Source organism: Aethina tumida, chromosome 1, assembly GCF_024364675.1.
Source record: "Aethina tumida isolate Nest 87 chromosome 1, icAetTumi1.1, whole genome shotgun sequence".
Lineage (NCBI taxonomy): Eukaryota > Metazoa > Arthropoda > Insecta > Coleoptera > Nitidulidae > Aethina > Aethina tumida.
The window spans coordinates 70,623,028-70,646,045 of NC_065435.1; the positions used below are offsets into that span (position 1 = coordinate 70,623,028).

The 23,018-nt window shown below is 34.6% G+C and overlaps 8 protein-coding genes and 1 non-coding gene across 13 annotated transcripts in view; 3 read left to right on the forward strand and 6 right to left on the reverse strand.

The window, feature by feature from the left end:
* Positions 1-74: 74 nt before the first annotated feature.
* On the reverse strand, positions 75-1,280 carry LOC109596716 (diphthine methyltransferase). Its single transcript, XM_020012287.2, has 3 exons — positions 1,108-1,280; positions 615-1,058; positions 75-563 (listed from the first exon to the last, which is right to left on the reverse strand). Exons 1-3 carry the CDS (start codon positions 1,259-1,261, stop codon positions 79-81), a joined length of 1,083 nt encoding a protein of 360 aa, XP_019867846.2. The 5' UTR covers positions 1,262-1,280; the 3' UTR covers positions 75-78.
* Positions 1,281-1,501: 221 nt separating this feature from the next.
* On the forward strand, positions 1,502-4,334 carry LOC109596714 (dynein axonemal assembly factor 5). Of its 2 annotated transcripts, XM_020012285.2 has the most exons (5): positions 1,502-2,925; positions 2,980-3,481; positions 3,537-3,830; positions 3,892-4,083; positions 4,135-4,334. In XM_020012285.2, exons 1-5 carry the CDS (start codon positions 1,516-1,518, stop codon positions 4,260-4,262), a joined length of 2,526 nt encoding a protein of 841 aa, XP_019867844.2. In that variant the 5' UTR covers positions 1,502-1,515; the 3' UTR covers positions 4,263-4,334. The 2 variants fall into 2 exon arrangements, with proteins under 2 accessions (XP_019867844.2, XP_049817366.1); XM_049961409.1 differs by having other exon boundaries at positions 1,502-3,481.
* A 445-nt stretch (positions 4,335-4,779) lies between these two features.
* LOC109596715 (60S ribosomal protein L3) lies at positions 4,780-7,632 on the reverse strand. Its single transcript, XM_020012286.2, has 7 exons — positions 7,562-7,632; positions 7,066-7,258; positions 6,823-6,991; positions 6,383-6,518; positions 5,759-5,945; positions 5,370-5,572; positions 4,780-5,191 (listed from the first exon to the last, which is right to left on the reverse strand). The coding sequence occupies exons 1-7, from the start codon at positions 7,562-7,564 to the stop codon at positions 4,850-4,852; spliced, it is 1,233 nt and encodes a 410-aa protein (XP_019867845.2). The 5' UTR covers positions 7,565-7,632; the 3' UTR covers positions 4,780-4,849.
* On the reverse strand, positions 7,324-7,403 carry LOC126264425 (small nucleolar RNA U43). The gene has a single exon (XR_007547144.1). It is a non-coding gene; the product is annotated as a small nucleolar RNA U43 (small nucleolar RNA).
* A 235-nt stretch (positions 7,633-7,867) lies between the features above and the next one.
* Positions 7,868-8,583, forward strand: LOC109596717 (uncharacterized). The gene is made up of 2 exons (XM_020012288.2): positions 7,868-8,097; positions 8,149-8,583. Exons 1-2 carry the CDS (start codon positions 8,033-8,035, stop codon positions 8,531-8,533), a joined length of 450 nt encoding a protein of 149 aa, XP_019867847.1. The 5' UTR covers positions 7,868-8,032; the 3' UTR covers positions 8,534-8,583.
* A 39-nt stretch (positions 8,584-8,622) lies between these two features.
* Positions 8,623-9,300, reverse strand: LOC109596719 (uncharacterized). The gene is made up of 2 exons (XM_020012289.2): positions 9,172-9,300; positions 8,623-9,121 (listed from the first exon to the last, which is right to left on the reverse strand). The coding sequence occupies exons 1-2, from the start codon at positions 9,211-9,213 to the stop codon at positions 8,723-8,725; spliced, it is 441 nt and encodes a 146-aa protein (XP_019867848.1). The 5' UTR covers positions 9,214-9,300; the 3' UTR covers positions 8,623-8,722.
* A 1,180-nt stretch (positions 9,301-10,480) lies between these two features.
* LOC109596724 (histone H3.3A) lies at positions 10,481-11,950 on the reverse strand. Its single transcript, XM_020012300.2, has 3 exons — positions 11,826-11,950; positions 11,169-11,461; positions 10,481-11,110 (listed from the first exon to the last, which is right to left on the reverse strand). Exons 2-3 carry the CDS (start codon positions 11,448-11,450, stop codon positions 10,982-10,984), a joined length of 411 nt encoding a protein of 136 aa, XP_019867859.1. The 5' UTR covers positions 11,451-11,461; positions 11,826-11,950; the 3' UTR covers positions 10,481-10,981.
* A 925-nt stretch (positions 11,951-12,875) lies between these two features.
* Positions 12,876-15,969, forward strand: LOC109596703 (CDP-diacylglycerol--glycerol-3-phosphate 3-phosphatidyltransferase, mitochondrial). Of its 2 annotated transcripts, none has more exons than XM_049964676.1 (5): positions 12,876-13,106; positions 13,186-14,015; positions 14,137-14,344; positions 15,459-15,625; positions 15,678-15,816. In XM_049964676.1, exons 2-4 carry the CDS (start codon positions 13,193-13,195, stop codon positions 15,589-15,591), a joined length of 1,164 nt encoding a protein of 387 aa, XP_049820633.1. In that variant the 5' UTR covers positions 12,876-13,106; positions 13,186-13,192; the 3' UTR covers positions 15,592-15,625; positions 15,678-15,816. The 2 variants fall into 2 exon arrangements, with proteins under 2 accessions (XP_049820633.1, XP_019867830.2); XM_020012271.2 differs by having other exon boundaries at positions 12,896-13,106; positions 14,137-14,339; positions 15,678-15,969.
* Positions 15,970-17,219: 1,250 nt separating this feature from the next.
* LOC109596696 (protein rhomboid) overlaps positions 17,220-23,018 on the reverse strand; it is a 58,390-nt gene continuing 52,591 nt past the window's right edge. For all 3 annotated transcript variants that reach the window (XM_020012263.2, XM_049961229.1, XM_049961230.1), the window contains 4 exons: positions 21,655-21,772; positions 19,752-19,894; positions 18,377-18,645; positions 17,220-18,314 (listed from right to left, as the gene is read on the reverse strand). In XM_020012263.2, the coding sequence (XP_019867822.2) occupies positions 18,013-18,314; positions 18,377-18,645; positions 19,752-19,894; positions 21,655-21,772 (832 nt within the window). In that variant the 3' untranslated portion in view covers positions 17,220-18,012. The remainder of the gene's footprint in view (positions 18,315-18,376; positions 18,646-19,751; positions 19,895-21,654; positions 21,773-23,018) is intronic.

A 23,018-nucleotide genomic window follows, 5' to 3' on the forward strand; every position in this document is an offset into this window, starting at 1 on the left:
ATTTTCATTCCTCCTCCATCATCGTTTTAAGTGAACATTATTCCGAATTTCCATTACTCAAATAAAAAACAAGCTATGTTAAAATTTTAATGTAATTTCAGAAACACAAAGTAAATGGTCATAAAAAGAACAAGAACCAATAACATATTTGTTCTCGTCATCGCAGTTCATAATATCTTTACTTTTTACATAACACCAATCAGCTCCATAAGCTATATTCCCGTGTTCGTAGTAACTTTCGCAAATATCCAACTTTTCATTAGTTCTAACGTTCAAAACATGTACTCCTCCCAACATGCAGGCACTTAACAAATAAGACTGATTCACAATATCCCATTTTAACCTCCATAGAGGTCCAGGCATTTTAACAGCACTTAAAGGATTCTTAAAACTTCTTATGTCCCATAATCTAACATTTTCATCATAACTTCCTGTGGCAAATATAAATTCTTTTGAAATATTTGAATGCATAGATGTTACACCTGCTTCATGTATTCTGTTTTTAGCTATTGGGGCTGTTCCTGTTCTTTTATCATATTTTAAGAATACACAATCATCTCCACCTAGAATATGATGGTTAATTTGTTTTTCAAGTTGTAATGAGATTAACTAACCACTAAAAAAGATATTGGGGTCCCAATAATAAAAAGCACCAATCCAAGATTCATAATCATGTGAGTGATTTAGTTGTTGTAATACCAATTCTCCATCAGTTAATTTAAATATTATAACATCACCTTTTGATGTTGTACAAATAATGTCAGGTTCTTGATTTGAATATTTGCCAGTTGACCAGTCCAAAGATAAAACCAATGTTTCTGTTACTTCTTCGTGGAGTTTAAAACTAGTGAACAGTTCCAATGTCAAGTTATTTAATTTGTAAATATCTATAGAGTTCTTAGCATTAACAACCCCCAAAAGGGTAAGTCCTGAGACTATACAGTGGCACCATTTCTGATCCAAAATTGCGGCAGTCTCAATAGTTTGTTCTAATTTTAATCCTTGTTTGTGTCCTATTGAGAATAGTAATATTCTTCCTACCCTTTCTTTTGGCAAATCTAGAATTAATTCGTTAATTTGAATTAAATTAGGTTTTATCTAATCTACCGTTTTTTATTTCAGAGTTTAGTAATTGATAATTGGCACAAACAAATAAATTTTGGTATGGTTCGTGCGGACACCATTCCACCGAATCCGCACAATAAACCGTATCATATTTGTAAAGAGTTTTAATGTTACTTTTTGGTATTTCTTCAGTCATTTTAGGTTATGTGCCACGAGTAACTAATTCCAGCTGTTTACACACAAACGCACGTGCGATTATAACCACAATTTATATTTACGTTTTTTATGACAATTGAACAATATAATTTGCTGAAAAAAAAACAAAAACAAAAATAAACCGACGTTTTTTGTTTTGTATTAATTTATTGGCTGCACTTTGTTTACAAATGGTGGGCATCTAAGCAGTTTGTGTCATAGCTCTCGAAAATTGTATTTTTCGAACATATCAGCATGAACGGTGAATCGGCGACACTAGACAAAGTTACAGCAGCGAAGAAGATTTGCATCGCACTGCAAAGCGATGACAGAAAAGTTCGAAAAAATGCCTTCATAGACTTTGAAAAGTTCCTGTCTGACCAAAATTTAGATTTCAGTAATCAAGATCTAAGGGATATCTTTAATGAAACTCACATGTACACTTTGCAAGGATTCTGGGACAAAACTGAAGCGGTACGTTCACAGGCTATAATATTCTGCAAGTTTTTAATTGTTGTCAAACTTCCTCTGAATGATTACTACTTAACATATATTTTCCCTGTTATTACTGAAAGAATTGGCACAGTTGAAATAGTTGAGGAGTCAGAAGAAATTCGATTGCAACTTGTTGAACTATTGGAAGCAATAATTATTAAATATTCAAACACAGTACAGTTAAAACCATTCCTTGGTGAATGTGTAACAATCTTAGCTGAGTCTGTCAAAGATAAATTTCCATCAATAAAAGAACTAAGCTGCAAAACTATTATCAAATTAGCTGAAGCACTGCCTAAAGATTTTCATTTACAAGCTGCTACTCTGGTAAAACCAATTTTGACTTGTTTTACACACCAAAGATACAGAGTAAGAGTTAAGGCAATAAAAGCAATTGGTGAAGTTATTTTACATACTGATTACAAACAACTAGATGTGGTACTCCAACCCCTAGCTGAAAAATTGTTTGACCAGATACCTATAGTTAGAAGAACAGTGGCTGAAGTTGCTGCTAATTGGTTAATGGTTTACAGAGACAGATATTCATTTTTTGCCAAAATTATGCCTTTGCTTCTGACTGGTTTAAATGATGAAGTGGAGGAGACAAGAATTCAAGCCCATGAATTGTGGGAAAAGGTGGGATTGCAATACATGGAAGAGAATGAAAAGGACTTCAAGGATCAGTTAGATTTTGTAACAGAATTGCCAAAGTATTACCCAGCAAATTGCAAAAGACCAAACCTGGGTTGTAGATCCTTGATACAGCGAAACGTGGGTAAAATTGCACCCGCATTATCCAAAGAACTAATGAGTTGGAATGAGGATATCAGATTCAGATGCAGCCAACTGCTTTGCTCAATTACACTTCTTGCTGAGGATGGTTTAACTATGTACTTGCAAGATCTATTGCCCGCAATGTATTCATCTGCACGAGACGAAGACTCCCGTGTTGTTGTTAATATTGCCAAGGCCTCGGAAACTATAGGATTGTTTGTACCTTTCGATACTTGGTCGAAATTTGCTCTGCCTGCAGTCGCAGAAGTGCCTCATTTCGGACATTTGCTCGTTCTTGCCAATTTAATAAAAGGATCACCGCAGGAATACGTTAGCGGTAAGTTACTTGAGATTGCCAAATTGTTGGCTGAAGATTACATTTGTTGTACCAGAAAGGTAATATTAGTTTTTTTAATACCAATAAATGCTGCTAAAGCAAAAGAGTTTCAGAAACAAATGCAACGTCAGCTACTTAACTGCGTGCAAGAGATCAGCAAAAAATACGAACCCGAACCAAGTTGGGAAAATACTAGCTACTATTTGTTTAAAGTTATTGTAATTCTTTTGGCTTTAAGAGATAGGGAAAACGAAGAACTGATTTCATCGGATTTATTTGAACATCTGGCTAAAGATTTGCATTTAAAAGACGATCAAGAACTATGGAATAAATATACTAGACAACTTTTGCAAGATATAAACATTGAACCGAAACTATGGACAAAAATCACGGATGAATGCTGCATCTTCCTTACAATATTAACAGAATGTCACGAAGCTTTTGGTAAAAACTTGGACTTAATCTCTGAAATTCTTTTGGGCGCTCTCAATACAGAAGCAGACGGGGAACAAAGGCTGAATACACTATTCCATTTATCTGAAGTGTTTAATGATAAGGATAAACTTTTTAAAAACACCGAAAATGTTACTCCATTCCTCGAAAAACTTATAGTTGGTAAATATACAATAGAAAAAAATGGAATTATACTTATTTTACTGTAATGTTTCAGAAATATTCGTGCCTTCGTTAGTGTGGCATGCGGGAGCAACGGCCGAGGCTATCCGAACTATGGCTGCCCTATGTTTAAAATATGCCCTTCAACCAAGCTCAAATATCGACTTGTTCCCATCTGGTGAAGTGTTGAGAGGCGTTATGGACAAGCTACTGCCTCTTCTCTTATCATTGGTAGAAGATGCCTCATTTAGATCCAGACAATTAGCTGTTGAATGTATAGTTTTACTAAAGGAAAATGCTGTTAAGAAGAACGTTTGGAATGCTGAGGACGTTGGAAAAGTCTATCCAGGTAAATTGTAATGTTCGTGAATGTTATGTTATGTTATGTTATTGTGATGCGATTGTTTCAGAGATACTGAAGAGGTTGGACGATCCTACTGAACGAGTCCGACTGACTACATTAAAATCTCTTCCTGTGTTATTGAGTAATTCCCCTGAAAATTTTAAAGATGCCTATTTCAGGGCACATCATGAGTTAATTGTAGATTCTTTATTGACTCATTTTGATGATGACGATGAGATTATTCAAAATTTAGTTTTTGGTAAGTTTCATTTAATGAAAAATCTTAAAAATACATAATAATTTGTTTTAGACGTACTTAAAGTTGTAGCAACAATAAATAAAGAAGAATTATTGAAAAAAGTCCAGAGACACAAACGAGTGTTGAGAAATAAAACTGGATGTGACAAAATAATTGAATATGCAGAAAATCTCGCTTAGTATTTATTTTATGAACTATTTCTAGTCACAATTCTTGTATTAAAGGTTAAAAATATATTACCTGATTAAAAATTTACTATTTTATTGAACTAATATCAATACACAACAATAATTAAAAAAATGATTGTTCAAATATACAAACACGACTTGAGGAATAAAATTGGATTTAATAGTTGAATATGCACAAATCTCATCTCAGAGAATTCTAAAATCACAAGTCGTTGGCTTTTATAATTTTGTATAGGATGATTAGAAATACACTTTTGTATTGTACAGGCTTGGATATTGAAGCTACTTTTTAAGTAGATATTTTTTACATAAAAAAAACAAAATTGTTAAATGCATCACATTTTTATTTTGAAAATGAAACACTTTATTTTACAATCTTGTTTTAGATTTAATTTTTCATTGAATAAATGTTATTCAGTTCCACAATTCTCTTGACATAACAATTTGTAAGTATACATTACTTTTCAAATGGAATGTTGAAGGAATAATAAATAATAAATTAAGGACGTATTTACATATTTTTTCTTTATTGAACATCGTCGGTACAATAAAATCCCTTACAAAGAACAAGAAGCCACCTAACTACTGGCAGCAGCTGGGGCAGCCTTTTCTTCTTCCTTGACTCTGTCCTTCTTGAGTGGACCCATGAAGGCGACCTTGTCGGCCGGAGTTTGGAATCTACCGTGTCCGAATTTAGATGAGGTATCGATGAACTTGAGGTTGATCTTCTCGAGAGCGACACGTTTAGTGTGCACCAATAGGGATTTCCTCAAGGTGATAACACGCTTCTTGGGACCCATGCAACAACCCTTAATCATGATGAAATCGTTGTTCACCTCACCATAGTGGGGGAAGCCACCCATGGGAGTGATGGTCTTTTCAGACAAGTCGTACTCGGTGGAAGCGTTGTTTTTGATGACCTGTAACAACAATTCTTCTATTAGTAAATAGCTTTGATGAAATACAATAAGAGTTTTTGGTAATAAGTGTCAGTCCTATCATTTAAAATCATGGATTATTCATAATCCTTTTGGCTCTAATTGTTATCATCATTGTAATAATCTTATACAAAGCAGTTATACTATGAATTGTACTTACTTTGCCATCTTTCATGTGTACACCTTGACCGATTCTGTAGATTTTCTTGTTCATCTCGGTACGATGGTGGTAACCCTTCTGACCAGCACGGGCTACAGTGAATGATACACGGGAAGGATGCCACGCGCCAATACAAGCGACCTTGCGGAGACCCTTGTGCGTCTTGCGAGGCAATTTCTTGGTGTGCCAACGGGAAGTAACACCTATAAAAAACCAACGAAATTAATATCAAACAGGTCGACAATAAAGGTAAAATAAAATTGTAGATAATGTATCAGTAGGAAGGCAGCATGGAGGTTTCATCCAAGAAATTCAGATAGCACAAATCCATGTTGTTTCATCACGAAAAAATATTGAATCACTGATTAATGATTTGAAAGTCGACATACCTTTGTATCCTTTACCCTTGGTGACTCCAATGCAGTCGATCATCTCGTCTTGGCCAAAAACTTCGGCGACTGGGATGGTTTTTTCCAAATGGTCACGAGCCCATTGGACTTTATCGGCTACGCTGCCACCGTTCAGTTGGATTTCCATAATGTGAGCCTTCTTCTGGCGTTGTTTCAACAACTTCATCTGAAGAATTGAATGAAAAAACATAAAACTACTTTTCCTTTATAAAGGCAAGTAAAAAAAGAAATATGTAGAACCCAACAAATCATTTTTAGATCAAGTATAAAAATTGCACATTTTATTACTCTGAGGTCTAAATAAATATTGTAATTTCCTCAGAATATTTACCGCATGAAATACGCCATTGCCAGGTTCTACATCTTCTACTTGACTCCTATATGAGGGTTTGTACAAAGCATGGTTTATCAAAGTGTCATCATCCAGGGACTACACAGTGAATATGGAATATGCCTGGCTCGCCTCCCGAAGGGCATATGATCTACGACACTACAGCCAGGGGCGTATTGACTACGCTTCCCATTACTGACAGCCGGAGGGTAAGCTCCAAAACTGACCGTGTCGACATCAATTTTAAATAATTACAAAGGTGCACTACTAACCTGAGTATGGGCAATGATACGAACAACTTTGCAATACTTGATGATTTTCTTGAAGTCGCGTTCAATGGACTTCTTGCCCAAATCGTCGGACCATTTCTTGCTGGCCTTGGTGAAAGCCTTCTTCTTGCATCTACCCCTGTGCACAGATGAGAGTATAAAGAAACGAGTTTGTGGACAAGCTGACACAGCTTCGCCATTTTTATCTGCAAGAACAAGAGGAATCGCCTCATGTCCAGAGACAGAGGAGGCTTTATACCTCTGGCCTCACGTCAACTTAACTCATCAAAGCATGTGAATGCTTCACATTTACGAGTTTGTATCAGTGGACAGTTCTTAAAAAGTCCTCATGCAGCGATTGGAGGACTGTGCAGATCATTAGTACACATAACAAAATGTATAATACAAGCACAATGATAATCTACAGGTGGAATATAACTTACCAGTTCTTGTAGAAGCGCCTGCGGCAGTCTTCGGCCAAGTGCTCGGCCCAAATGGTGGCCAAAGCGCGAAGACCATGTGGCGTTTCGATGTAACCAACAACGCCAACAACAACCATTGGTGGAGTTTCCAAAATGGTAACCGCTTCGACGATTTCCTTCTTGTTAATCTCTTTAAAAAGGAAACAATCATATAGAAGTTTATATCGACAAAAATCGAAAACACGCCAATGAAAGAATACTTACTTGAACCGGGACGGTCAGCCTCTCTGAGCACGTGGGTCATACCGGCCTTGTAGCCGATGAAGGCAGTAAGATGTACAGGTTTGGATGGGTCATCCTTGGGGAATGCCTTTACCTTACCGCGGTGTCTTTGGGATCTCTTCTTGGGGTAGAATCCCATAGACCCATGACGGGGAGCACTGAACTTACGGTGAGACTAAAATAAAGAGAAACATATTAGAAACACTGCGACGATGTTAAATTTGATAATTTTTGGGCATGTGAATCAGACCGCCCTAGAATGCTATCTACATGATTTGTTCAGTTAAAAAACCATAAACAAATTCAATCTAAATCATCATGTTAAAACGTTAAATATGCTTAAAAATATACTAATAAACTTACATAATATTATTCAAAGACATCTAAAGTAAAAATTAAAATCATTTAATAACTACGATGGCACTGATAATTAAAGATATTGTAAAAAATATGGTAAAATTGGAGGAGTAACACTTACCATTCTGTGACTCAAAACCAAATGGCCGAGGGAAGTACGTCACGCAGGCAAGTAAACTTTTACTCCCGAAGGGGGCGCCACCTGGTGATCACTGTGTATTTGACCACTTTCAAAAAAATATTTTAATAAAATACTATTTTAATTTTTAAACATAGTTATTAATAATTTGCCATTTCACAAATAGAATATGCATAGTTTAAGCACCTAGAATTATTTGAATATCAACTACCAATATCCGTATCAGATACCGCCAATTTCAAATTTTGCATACTGAAACTATTTCATGCAAATAAATATTTATGAAAACGATTATGAGAATACTAAATTATTGGTTTACCAAATATACACTTAAAAAGGTCCCATATTCCAGGAATCCTGTAAGTTGCAAGTTAAATAGTTTACAGAGAACATTGTCTATAACCTGTCAAAATTATAACCTTAATTTATCATCTGAATTTTTTATAATTAAAAATGCTAGTTTCAAGAACAATATTTAACACATACCGTAATTCCGTAAGACTCACAATAGCCTCTAGGTAAATGTACCAACTCAGCTCCACTATAAATTTTACAAATAATGCTTTTAGGTTAAGCAGCACCATATCAAAACATACTACAAAAATCACCGAGGAAGTAATAGAAGAAGGCCCCATAAAATATAGCACAAGCAAAGCTAGTGTATGGCGGGCCAGAGATACGAGAACGGGGGGCCAAAGTGAAAGATTGTGGTATGAGCCGTATGTTCTCTTGGGGAGCATAACAGTCTTTATGGTGTATTTCTTGATGTTGCGTGAGGAAAATGACATAGATGCAGATCTGAGCAGATCTTTATTTAGTAGAATTGCGGGATTAGAAGAGGCTCAGTTATTGGCATCATTGGAATATAATAAGCAAAGAGGGTTAGATACCAGTGCAATCATTGCTAGATTAAAAGAGTTGCAGGAGGAAAGGGACAAACAGTTACAGCGTTGATTTATTTATATTGTTCTTAGTTTATCAAATAAAGTAATTTTGTTGTTATATATCTTGGTTTTAATAAATTTAAATTAAAGAGACTAGAATGATGTTGTTTGCAGCTTTATTAAATTCTGTGTGGTTTGTTTGATACATCCTTGATTAACTGTTCTAGATAAAAAGAGTGTTGTCCTATTTAAGAAATTGTTATTGAGCTAAAATTGAAACCATAATAGGCATAACTTCACTTGCTTGGTCTAGCCAGGTTTTCTCTTGCAACATCTCTAAAATCATATGTAATTTATGATTATCTTTGAAATCCTTCACGTCGATGACCTTCAGTTTCTGAACAATTTCGCGTAGCATATTTATGGAGTCTTCATTTGGACAATATCTTGTTGAAATATCATTTTCGTTATCAAAATCCGTCTGATCTCCAATAACGTCTTCATTTTCCAGAGTTGTTTCTTCATCAGCGCTTCGACTACTGGAATCAGTTCCGATACTGACATCATCGGCTTTTTCTCCAAAGTATTCTTCATGTTCTTTCAACAGTTCAACGTTTGATTTCAGACCAGATATAAGCGGGAGATGTGCACCAAAACACTACAAATTTAATTTAGTTTTTATACTTAAATAAAGGAAACGGTACTTACATAAGTTAGAGTTATTGCAAGGATGAACAAGAATTTTAACATATTAGATGTTACACTGCAATTTTGTATTTAAATTTACTGAAAGAAATACTTATATGTGATGGTTATCAGTTTATTTATCAGTTTCCATTGTTACCTAATATTTACAAAAAAAAATGAGTTCTGCTATGACTACAGGAAACGAGGGGATAGTTTTTGAAGTCACAGTTGATGTTGCTTTGCTTTGAAATTAATTTTGTATTATATTGCTAAATAATGTTAAATTTTATCGCCATAAAAAGAAATCAATATTGATTAATAATAATTTAAGAAACACCTAGTGTGAAGTTTTGATAAATTTAAATATTTTGATAGTCTATACTAGAGGTGGCCAGCCTGTGGCTCTCGATAAATGTACCAGAGTTCCCTTTTTATTCAAGAATTATCAAGAGAAGTGAAATAAATGCGTTTAATTTTTAATATTTAAATTCAATATACATATTTTGTACTTTTATTTTATATGTTTTCAACAAATATAATTTCTGTAAAAAAAAATTTCAATACCTTTTTTGCATACCTTTTAAATACGTATTTAATTGCGGTTGGCGTAACATTTTAAATTTTGAAAAATGGCTCGAAGTAGCAAGGAGCTTGGCCACCTCTGATCTATACATTCAAAAATAAAATACTAAAATTTCACATGAATATCTCAAACAGCTTTTGAGTTATAATCTTCTAAAGAGTAGCCACTCCACGGTTAGAAAGGTACGTTTTCTACGGGACCTACCAGTGTTATTGTTCGGGTTGTAATGATGAAAATATTTTGATTGATCCAACTCATCTATTCATAATATAAAATCAATCATTTTATCTTTAAACGTGTTTTAGTCGAAACCATATCTTTAAAATATGGCGCAGTTGTAACACGAAGACAATCATCCGATCGTTTAAATTATTTTTCTGTTTATTTTGTATATATTTCTCTGTGCAATGACCCTCCAGCTTTTCGATTTCTTAAAAGATGTAATTTTTTAAGCCAAAAATTATCATCGAACACTTTTTTCAAAACTGCCATTTTGTTCAATTACAATTTTTCCCTAATTGTGGGGTAGATATACTTCTTAGGATGTGAAGGCTGCAATCCCTGAAGCAGTGAAGGACGTTTATTCATTTAGTGACTTAGATTATTCTAAGTCACTAAATGAAAATTTCACTGCATATTCATTATTTATATACAAATGTATCCCTAACATTTGATGCTGTATTTTTTTAATTCCCAACAATCACTTTTCTACGTCATCACGCTAGGTGTGGGATAATAAAATAAAAATTTGTACTAATAAATTTTATTATATGTTGCCATTTTCGAAATTACGCTACTTTATCTAAAAAATGGCAATGAACTCACAGTTTTACAATGGCAATTTTACTGACCGATGGTAACTGGGCATCCACAAACCTGATCCATATATCAGATGTTATTTCAACCAGAGTCAAACTGAGAGTCATCATTGTCTGTTGATGTACAAAACTTAAATACTAACTTAAAGACAAACCTACACTAAATCCTTTCCTGTAGAACAAAAAATAAATTTCAACTAAGTCAAAAAGTTTTGAACACATTCATTATTACACTGTAACTGTAATATTATTCTACTAGCAATTAAAGAACAGAAATTAAATCAAAAATTTAATGATGTGCAATGGACAAGACATTAAACCACAATTGTATAAAATAAAATAGTACTACAACTATTAATGAAAAAAATTCATGAAACTCGACAATGTAAACTACAATGGGTGTATAAATGTGTATATAAATATAAGAAACTTAAGCACGCTCTCCACGAATTCTTCGGGCAAGCTGAATGTCTTTCGGCATAATTGTCACACGCTTGGCGTGGATGGCGCACAAGTTTGTATCTTCAAACAGACCGACAAGGTAGGCCTCACTGGCTTCCTGCAACCAAAACACATAATTACAACACGCCCTGTGCGTTAGTCACACGTGTACAAACCTGAAGGGCTCCAATGGCAGCAGACTGGAAACGCAAATCAGTTTTGAAATCCTGGGCGATTTCTCTCACCAAACGTTGGAATGGCAACTTCCTGATCAACAATTCGGTAGACTTTTGGTATCTCCTAATTTCTCTGAGGGCGACGGTACCAGGACGATAACGATGGGGCTTCTTGACACCACCGGTGGACGGGGCCGACTTCCTCGCTGCCTTTGTGGCGAGCTGTTTACGGGGCGCTTTTCCTCCCGTTGATTTACGTGCTGTTTGCTTTGTACGCGCCATTGTTGATCACTCTGAAAAATCAGGACACGTTAATTATCTTCCCGCCAAACGACCTCGGCAAATTTTGACACCGTAAGCCATTCATAATGACCGTACACTTTATTTTTTAATCACGAAACAGATTCTGTTACTTTTGTTAAACGATTTCTGGGTGAAACGTGCCAAAAAACTCGTTATCAAAACAGATGACTCACACGAAGAACAAACCAATATGGCGACGGCACTCACAACACAACAACAGAAAGGCTATTCTGAATATCGCGAAAAACTCAACAACACTTACATCGTAGATCGAAAAACATGGTAAAACCGATGCACCATCAATTGTACCGACTTTTACACATATTTTAAATCATATAATAACAAAATACTCACCAATTTTCTCTGCGTAACAATTTGCGTGAAAATCCAGACGTGTACCTCACAATTGTGAAAGTTCAACTGACGCACAGACTAACGAACTGACGCTGGTTTAAGCGTTGCTATTGGTACCTGCGACTTAATGACGTTGTGATTGGTCAGAATAAAGTTGGCTATGATTGGTCAATATATGTCAACTAGAAAGGCCCAGAGATTTTTAAAATTTGCCCTTTGTAAAGGTTTTTCTTTACGATTTTAATTCGTACACGGGAATGTCAACAGCTGCAAAGTTATCAGAAAGTTTTGCCGCCAAATATTTTACCTAAATAAACGGTTCTCTAACGGTGATTTTTCTTCAGAATTTCTATATTTCAAGTTTTGTTTGAGAATGTATGATAATATAAATTACCATTGTATCATGACTGATAATAAAATTAATAGCATCTGAATAACATACCTTTTATTGATTATTTTAATCAAATAAATTTGAATCATTATTAATTAAAATTAATTGTTTAATTTTGTACGAATTTTTATTAGGATTAACAGGATTAAATTTATTTTAATGAGAGAATTCCTAGAAATTGTCTAGAAGTCTTTATCATGAGATAACGAAATAATTTACAAAAAACACTTGTTTTTTTCAATATCTTTTTCTGGTTTTAATTAATTTCTATAATATACATTAGGTCAAGGTTATTTTATAAAAATATATTTGTTTACAGGAGGAAGAAAATTAAAATCCTAATATAATCGTGGTTATAGTATGAATATAATATTATGCATAGTTATACGTATATATATGTATATATATATATTTAAACTTTAATTAAAGTTCTACAGAATAAAAAACAAGAGTAGTTTTTATAAATTACATTTGTATTTTAAAGAAACAAAAAAAATTCCATATATTATTTATATTTACTTTAAAGAGATTAGATGTCTTATCTTGGAAATATTTATTTTTTAATATAAAGGCAATGGCTTGATTGAGTTAGATATCAATTTTTATAATATGGTGAAAATTTGACTCAAATTTTGTTATAAATTAGATAAGAAAGTTGCAATAACATACACATTTTATTTTTTAACTTAAATGTATAATATTTTGTTAGTGTATACGTGGTTGCATAATCAATAATATGGCTACACATGACACGAAGTGACCTATATAACTTTTTTACATTTCTTATGAACTAAACATCAAACAATTACTAAAATCACCCCAAAAATTGGACACAAATCAGTGAAAAATTCACCCCTTAATTGGACTTCCTGGAAACATTATATTTAAAGGTAAAGTTCATTGAAATCAACATAACCTTAAAAATTATTATATAAATAAAACATTAACCTAAAATATATATAATTTCAGCGGTAAAATGTTTAGAAAAATTATCAGTAACGTAATTGAGTCCACCCATCCGATTGAAACTGTCTATCCATGCCCATTTACATTAAAAGACACATCAAGCTTCAGTTGGCTTATGAACTACGCTCCGTGTTTTCCGATAAATGCGGCCAATATAAAAATCTTAACTAGTCCCAAAGAATTTTACCAAGCTGTAGTTTCCCACTGTGAATCAGCAACTCAAAGAGTTACAATGGCGAGTTTGTATGTTGGGAATGGAGAACTGGAGAAAAGGATTGTAACAGCACTTAGGAATAATAAAAGTTTCAAAGAAAATAAGTTAAAAGTTAATTTTCTTTTAGACTATAATCGTGGTAGCCGTTACAAAAATAATAGCAGAAGGATGCTGTTACCTTTAGTACAAGATAATAATAAAACTTGTATGGTTTCTCTATATCACACACCACTTTTACGTGCTAACATTAGAAGGCTGATGCCAGCAAGGTGGAATGAATTATGTGGATTGCAGCACATGAAACTATACATCTTTGATGATACATTAATAATTAGTGGTGCTAATTTATCACATGATTATTTCACTAATAGACAAGATAGATATTTTATGATCAAGGACAAAAGACTTTGTGATTTTTACAATACTTTAGTTGGTAAAGTGCAAACCTTTAGTTTTACTTTAAGTAAAAAGGATGTTCCTTATGTGCATGATGATTGGGAGTACAGTCCAGCCTTTGAGGGTGATAAGCAAGAGTTTATTGAGAAAACTGGAGATATGATTGAGGAGTATATTTATGATACCAGAATGGAACAGAATGTGCATAAATATGAAGGGTATGGTGAGTTTCTATAAAAAATCAATAATTACAAGATACGTTAAATTTTTATGAATTATTATAATAATCTATGTATTACATTTTTATATAGCAGATTTTTCAATGAATTTCATTTCATTTTTAGATACATGGATATTCCCTCTAATACAAATGGGTCAATTGGGTATAGATCAAGATTCAGTGGTGACAGAAAAGATTTTTGGTGAAGCCCCCTCAGGAAGTCAGTTAAGAATAGCTTCAGGATATTTTAACTTTACAAGTAAATACATGTCAACTTTAATACACAGATCTCAAGGTCAATGCAGTATATTAATGGCACATCCAGAGGTATGGTAATGATTAAAAACTACTAGTTAACTAGTAGTGGGTTTCTATTTTTGAACCTGTTATTTTTTAATTTATACTGAGCAATCGCTTTAACATTATATTATTAGTAGTAAAGTATACTGCTACAAACATGCTAATATTTTATATATATATGTACTATTATGTAAATTCATATTTTCATGAACACGATCTAAATAAATTGTCTCTTTAAGTCTATATACAGTAGGAAAAGCGTTTGACCCGTCTGAATTTAGAGAGACTTCCTGTCTCTCTTGCACATGACGACTCTTTCAGGATTCGGATGGATAAAACTCTTTTTGTACTGTATTTTCAAAATTATAGCAAACAATTTTTTTAAAACAATTGTATAAATAGCATAAATATGAATTCAAATAGTATATGCTGATATCATTTTGTTTCTTTAGGAAAAATAGCAATTTTACAGCAAATATGTCGAAACAATTAATTTGGCTATAGAGAGCTATAGTATAGCATTGAATGAGTTTAATTTCTATGCAATCTCGTTTATTTAATGATATAATGGTGCTAGATTTTTATCAAATGCTTCCAGCATAAGCAGCTGCTTACATTAAAAAAAATCATTTTGCCATTCTATTAATATTTTACTTAAGTTAAGTAATTTTCATATCGTTCACTTAGAAATAACAATAACAGTTCTTTTGCAAGAATACGTGATTAGCACTTTTAAAACGAATATGAACTGCACACATACATTTTGAGGAATTGTGCTTCTTATGGTTTCACCTACAAAGTATGTGAGTATGACATTAAAAGTTAAGTGGTTGAAAATAGATACAGCACATATGCACATGATGATTATTGCATAATACCAACCTTATCATTATTTTATACTAATTAGGGGTGGGTTACTATTTCTTTAACTGTTTTAAATGTTGTGTGAACGATCGCAGTAGCAACATGTTATTTACAAGTATAATAAATCTAATTTGTTGCTTTATCAGAAAACTGAACTTGCCGAGTGTTCAGTCTTATATTTTGTTATTTTCTACTATTTCGTATCTGTTAGTTAGAAATAATAATAATAGGTTATGCAAAATAGCAACTTTGTTCATTACATTACTAATAATTGTATTTTAGGCAAATGGATTTTTGGGAGCTGATGGGCCAGCTGGAGGTATTCCTTATGCCTACTCACTTATCGCACACAAGTTTAAACAACAGTTTCAGAAAAGTGGACAGTCTGAAAGATTTACTTTGTTGGAATACTTAAAAAAGGGATGGACATATCATGCCAAAGGCTTATGGTAAATTTATATTTGCACTTAAAAAATTAGGCCAGTACTAATGTTATTGTAGGTATTATGCACCTCAATGTAACTACCCCTGTTTAACATTGGTGGGGTCACCCAATTTTGGAGAGAGGTCTGTGAAAAAGGATTTGGAAACACAGCTAGCAATTGTGACGGAAAATGATGATTTAAAAAAAGAATTGGATAAAGAATGTAAGCAGCTTTATAAGTTGGGTTTACCAGCTGATACTGAAAGGTCTGTGCCCAAGTGGGTGCATTTGTTTGTTTTGTTGTTTAGAGAATATTTTTAATTATTATGTTATTATTTTAAATTATATACAATTAAAACGTTATTTTAATTTATTGGTTTTATTTTAATAGTAATAATAAATTTTGTTAAAAGATATGGTAGTTAATGTATATGAACCTGTACTACTCAAGTTGTATACTAGCATATGTAATGTTTATTGTTTTTTCCTGTTATTCTTTAAAAAACTGTTTTTTACTTTTTAGTGTTTCATTGTGTGTGTTTTCAGTCGATTATTTATAAACGGTCTTTTGCTTATTATAATTAATAATGTTTAATAATAGGTCTTAGTGAAACTAAACTGTACACTATAAGAAAAATTACAATTTAGCGTTACAAAGTTAATATATATGAGCTGTACTACTGGAGTTATATGCTAGCATATATAATGTTTATTGTTTTTTTCTGTTATTCTTTAAAAAACTGTTTATGTTTTTTATTTTCATCGTGTGGTCGCAGTCGATTATTTACTAACACCCTTTTGCTTATTATAATTAATAATGTTTAATAATAGATCTTAGTAAAACTAAACAATTCAGCGTTACCAAGATCGAGTTTATGGATAAGTAATCATTTAATTTTTCGCATTTTTTATTTATAGACACCACGCAAGTGATAGTTATAGCATATAAGCAATTAAAGAAGTTAAACAAATATAGGTGAACATGGACATATATTTGGAAATTGTTTTAGCCTATACCATAGATGATGAAATGAAAAATATTTTATACAAATAATGTATAATGTAATATTAAATGTTATTCATTTAATCAGTAAAAATTCTTTTCAAAATTAATTGGTATATTTTTGTTCAGCTCAGTTTAGTAAAATTTATGTTGTACCATTTTATAGAATAATAAAATATTAATTTTTTAGAATACGTTATAAAACAATATCAGAATATTCATATTATATTAACAAGTCACATTAAATAAGAATAGCTATAATTTTTAACATTTTAAAGTGTTGCTATAATAATGTTCATAATTATTAAAATGTATTATTGTTAAGTACGAGTATGATTTTACTATAGGAAACTATTGCTACAAAACTCTAGGTGCGTCATCTACCATATGACTTTGACTTGCTCATCTACCTCTATTAAATTTACAGAAATCTATAGACTATGTTTTTTCATAATGTCTACAAATTTTTAGTTGTATTTAGCTAGTTCTAGTAAGACTTTTCTGAGTCATTAATGCTCTATAAATTTCATGCCATATTCGAAACCTTAAATAATATCTTTAATAATATTAAATAATTTAATTAAAATGGGAAAGGGTTAATTTAAAAAAGTAAGTGTTAAGGTTTTATTTAATTTTTTATTTTGAGGCAGTTGTATAACAGTATGATTTTACAAACATCAACAAAAAATGGAATAATGGTAAGAAGTAGTACAAATCAGTTCTATTTTACAAATATCAGTGTGACCTGAGTGTAAAAAAATACAATTTCTTTGTGATACAAGTGAAATATTCTCTACCATAATAAGGCGTTGTGGATTTTCTTTTGTAAATATTATATAGTCAACTAGCACTTTTCTTTGGTAGACTTTTTTATAAATATTATTCTTGACTAGTGTAATAATATCACTCAGAAAAATAACGAAGCTTGCAAGGTTTCATAAGCAATTATGAAATTCATGATTTTTATGATGTATGCAAGCTGGGTTACATTTACATAAGAAATAAATTATAAATGAAATTATTGTCAACAATTATGGAATCATCGGCTATTGGCAATGTAAAATGATTTTTTTTACAGCGTTTTCGAGGCAAAATAATAGGAATTAGCGGTTTAACCGCTCTAAATGCATTGACAATAATTTCCTAAAACTAAATATAAATAAATTAGAAAATTTATTCATTTCAGTCTTTGGTATAAATATTAAATAAATATGAATTATATATACAAAAAATTATATACAATATATGACTAACTGACCTAAATATTAAAAGTAATATTTAAGTTTTACATAATTTTTTTTTGGAAACCCTTCCAACTAGACCTGCTTAAGGAAAACCCGGTTCCCTAAGGCCTTTAAAAAAGTACAAAAAATTACAATTATTTACATTCACATGGACAAACATCGAGGTTAAACCCCGAACCTCTTGTACACATATTGACTGTTGACGCCGTCTCCTAAATTCTCGATATTATCAACCGTCGGGTTCATAATATTGAAGAGTACAGCGAAAATCGTACAGGCTGCATACACCCCCAACGCAATCCACCATAGCAGCTGTTCGTGGAGCTTCTGCTCGAAATTCTTCAGCACCAGCAAGCCTATCGTCAAACCCGCCAAGGCTCCAGTCAAATGGGCCACGTACGAAACCGGCGGTCCCATCGTTTCAGCCGCGTACCTGGAGTATATGGCGTACCCCACATCGCAAGATGCTGCAAATAAAAATTGCAATTAGTAAACAATAAAATGGGTGAAAAAGTAATATGTAACTTACCAATGGCAAAGATACCAAACAATCGGAGTATTCCGCACTGCATGTTGTTGTAATTAAGCAGGACGTTGGCAAGATGCGCCGCGAGGAGGGCGTAAACACCCCCTGACGCACCGACAAGATAAACATCCGTATCGAATACGGACGTGCCCAGCGATCCGGCCACCACGCCAGCCATGTAGATGAGGGCCACGCGTCCGGATCCGTGCACCATCTCCAGGGGCAGACCGACCAATAACTGTACCACCAGGTTGAAGCCCAGATGCAGCCAACTGCAAATTAATAGATGAAATTAGCAATGGGAAATGTGTGTGTGGCAAAAGAAACGAAGTTCAGACAATCATATTTGTTTTTTCTCACGCGATAGGTCGTTCGTAAATCCGATTTTACGTAATTTTTATACTTGCCGTGTGTTGTAACGACAACATCGGTGACATGAAACAAGACATGAGCCTTTTGTTTGCCGCTGATAATTTCTCATGGTAGTTGTACATTTTTTCGGTGTTTGTGCGAGCACGTCTAATTAATCGGAATGTGTCTGTTGTTTTATGGCGCTTAAAATAAAACAATAACAACGCTCGGTCGACTTTCCTTTTGTTGCGGTAAAAGGTGTACCGTTCACAAACAACGAGATCTAAAGTCGGCTGCCGGAGACCGCCCGTGAAAATTGCCGCGACGACACCGAAAAGAAACGTTAAATATGAAATTATATTGTAGTTAAGCCGACCAACAAGACGGTAAAACATTACCTACAACGAGTTACTGGTTTTTTCTGGCTGACGCGGCGATTTCACATGTCTTTTTAATTTGACACTTTCTTATGGCTTAATTAAAAGTTAATTGATCACAATTACAGTCATCGATGATTTCGTAAACGTACAAGTTACAGCGGATACAAAATCATCAAGTGTAAGATAGAAAGGTTTGCAAACACTAACAAGGATGAGACTATTAAGATTGAGGACAGTTATTTTAAAACTAAATTGTTGTGTTAAAACAGCAATTCCGGCGTTCCTAGAAAATTAGACTTCATTAAGAACGAACGCCGATCAAACTGGATAATTGCATGAAATTATTCCGTGGCGTCTCAACTTCAATAAAATCGTCTCATTATCTTTTAATTAAATTAACAATTATGTCATCGCCTCTGTCCTTCCCCGCTAAATGCGCCGCAACACGTCACGGTACGATCCGCCGGCAACAAAATAAAAAAATAATAAAAAGAAACGACGACAGGAAAAACAATCAAGCGCGGTTTACTTAATCAAACCGAATTTAAATTGAAGACGTAATGAACGCCATCCTGCCACTTCGTTATTGCCGTCTTTAATGAACCTCTTCCCGTTTCGTACGTGGGTCGGAAAATGCGAGTACTTACCCCGCGTGCAGCATCATGTAAAGCAGGAATCGCCATATCTCTGTCCGTTTGTCCGGCCTGTAGATGAAGATCGAATCGATCGGCACTGGTCCAGCGGGATTCAGTTCGCCGGTGCTCACCGAATAATAAGCGAAGAAGCCCAGCTGTAACAGAAACAAGAAAAAAATCAATCAGCAAATCCTGAGTAAAACAACAAACGGCGAGCAACATCCGTAAATGTGTCGATGGTGGTTTTACGTTAAAACAAACAAAAAACGAGAGCAGGAGAAATGCCAAGCATCTGCGAACCGTGTATAGGAAGTTATCAATTTTGAGGGCCGGCTGTACAGTTTTCCAATTTTAGGAAACACATGTCGGCGGGGCTGACGAGCACGTGCCACGTGAAATTAAGAGAGCACGCACGGGGATGCGGGATCACCCCAATTTCTAATTTCGGGAAACAGTCAAAACACTTTAATTGCCTTTTTGGGTGAGCACCCGTCGAATGATACGTTTAAATATAGACATCGGCATCGGCACCGGCACCGGCACCGGCACCGAAAGCTGTTTAGACAAAGGCACACACGGGGAATTTCGTGTTTTCGAATTATTTTCGTTAAAAACGGTTTATTGGTATTAGTATTAACCGCCGCGGCAACAGATGCGAGGCAATTTATCGCAGGTGAACGCGAGTTAATGGAGTTAACAGTATGTGGTACATTTTCGCGATTTTTCACGAAAACAACGGCCGGCATGGAGGAGCGGCGGGACGAAAAATTTTCGACCGTTAATTGCATATGCATATGGGCAATAAATAACGTCGGTGCGCCTCGGCCAATCGGCCATTAGTACGTTCCGCGGTGTAATGAACAGCTTAAATATTAATTAAGTTGTTAGCCGTGCGAGGCCGGCGATTATTTTCGCCCCAGATCGAGGGAAGCCGCGATCTCGAATTTCCTGCACCATCGCTCATCCGCGCCGGTCGTTTCTCAAAAACGTCAATTGCACCTTGAGGAAGTCGACTTATTGAAAACGAAGTTGCATGATTTACCAAGCAGAAAAAAATCATTTTTGAAACGCTGGCCGGCATGAAATTTTAAAGAAAAAGGTGAAAAGTTAAGGGTAAGAACGTTTTTAAAGAAAACAGTTAAGCAAGCTTTCTAACCAAGTCACAAAACTTGAACAACACTTCAACCTCAAACTATGTCACCACTTAGAAACTAATTGTTCGTCATTCAATCCGTCCTTCCACTTCGTTAACAGTTTTTTTATAAACATACATAATTTTTTACTTGATTCTCGACAACAAAGAGGAGCATAAACAGAGATTCAAAAACCTTTTTTTGGGGAATGTTCGATCGAGAGGCGCTTGGCCATGGCATTCCTTTTCCCATCGGACATTTTCTCTTATTTTCTGCCACGTTCATTCACGTCTCAATCAAACGCGGTCTCGTCCACACCTCCGCATTCATTCGATTGCATTTTTTCTCCATTGATTCGGTGACAGGTAGCTGGTTTGAACGAGACGCATCGAAAAACCAATCCCAATTGTGGGATATGGGAAAACGCGTCAGCATTCCAAATATGCGACAGATAAAGCGTTTTTTTTTTCTTACACGGTCCGTTAATTGTTGTTTTTATGCCGGTTAATTCATTATTTTCTCACATAATAATAGCGAATGATAATGGACATTGTGCTCTGACAGGTTTTTTTTTACGTGTCCGTTCTTGGGCAATATTTGCTATAAACGGTCTGGATTTACCGTTTATGTGGTAATTTTAATTGCCCATTATATGGAATCCTTGTAAAATTCACTTTATTGTTTCATGACAGACGACTAATGACCGTTTCGTCCGCACCAAATACGCACACACACGCAGACGCACACACACACAGATTCTTCATCGATTCAGGACAACTCACCTCAACCAAAGTGATGATGATGATGAACAGAGGCGGCGGACAACACGTGTAGTGGTCTGCATAATACTTTCTGTCCCTGGCATCGGTTAAAAACTCATCGGCGACTATTGTAACCATCCTGTAACGTAAGAAAAAAAAAATTAGGCATTTAAACGGACGGATGAAAAAACAAGCCGTATTAACATACGCAACGAAGGGTTCGCATGTACGATTCCCACGGACGCCATCCGACTACCCGTAATTGTTTCTGTCGTATCTTTTTCTTTTAGCCGGTTGACAGTGGCAGAGGGAAGGGCGCGGAATGAATTCAATTTGTACGTAATTGATTTACAGCCGTTCAAGACGCCGCGGCGTTTTTGTCGGGGGGGTCGTTACGTTTCTTGCGATGGGCTGGAGAAAATTTCAGTTCGATAAAACCGTAAATCACTCGACACGGTGCGATTAAAAACCCCAATGTATTTTTACATCCAGGTTGGACGAAATCAAAGGCTGGCAAGTTTCCGGTTTACTAATCGTCCGCCATCAATCCCGTTCCACGGAACGCGCGTTATTTTTACGACGGGAAATTCGACGGGAAACAATCGAAAAACGACAACAACAAAAACACACTCACAGACGCACTTGACAGTCGGCCACGGCTCGAAATAGCCCCCTCCGACTTTACACACATTATCCCGGTCTGGTGCTAAAATCAGATCGGGAGAGGAAGGCCGAGAGGCGAGGCGGCGAGATCGGATTTTCTGAGGCTTTGACCGCCCTTTGTAAACGCCACGGACCGTTTCGGCCTCTTTGTGACGACTGACGTACACTGCTAATCATCCATTTCCACTGTCTTCAGAAGTCACGTATCGAATATTCGCATGGGCTCCCAACGAAAAGTTTAATTGGAAATGGGGGAACGTTTTCTTTGAAGCAATAACAGACCATAACAATTTCGTTTTTCTAAAAGTGGAAACAGCAGGAACTGTGTGCAACATTCCACCACCATCTTAAAGAATACATAAGAGCAAATAACAACTCTTATAAACTATTACTCTAGATCAGTTGGATGCCTTCTATATATAAGTAACTAACTTTGAAGTGGAAATGTAGACTTTAAAATACGAATGGATCATAATAATTTAAATCTTCTAAAAGTGGAGTGGAAATGGGGCGTACAGGAAACGTGTTGATCCTTAATCCTTATGAAGTATTATTATAGATCAGTCTTATAACATATAATTAAACAAGTAAGTGTCTCAAATTTAATTGGGTAATATATTATTAACAATTAAGGTCTTCTAAAAGTATAAAAGAAAAGAAGAAGACATATAAAATGTTACCCCAGAAGTATCTGGGCTTTTAGAAGTCCTAAGGAAAAATGT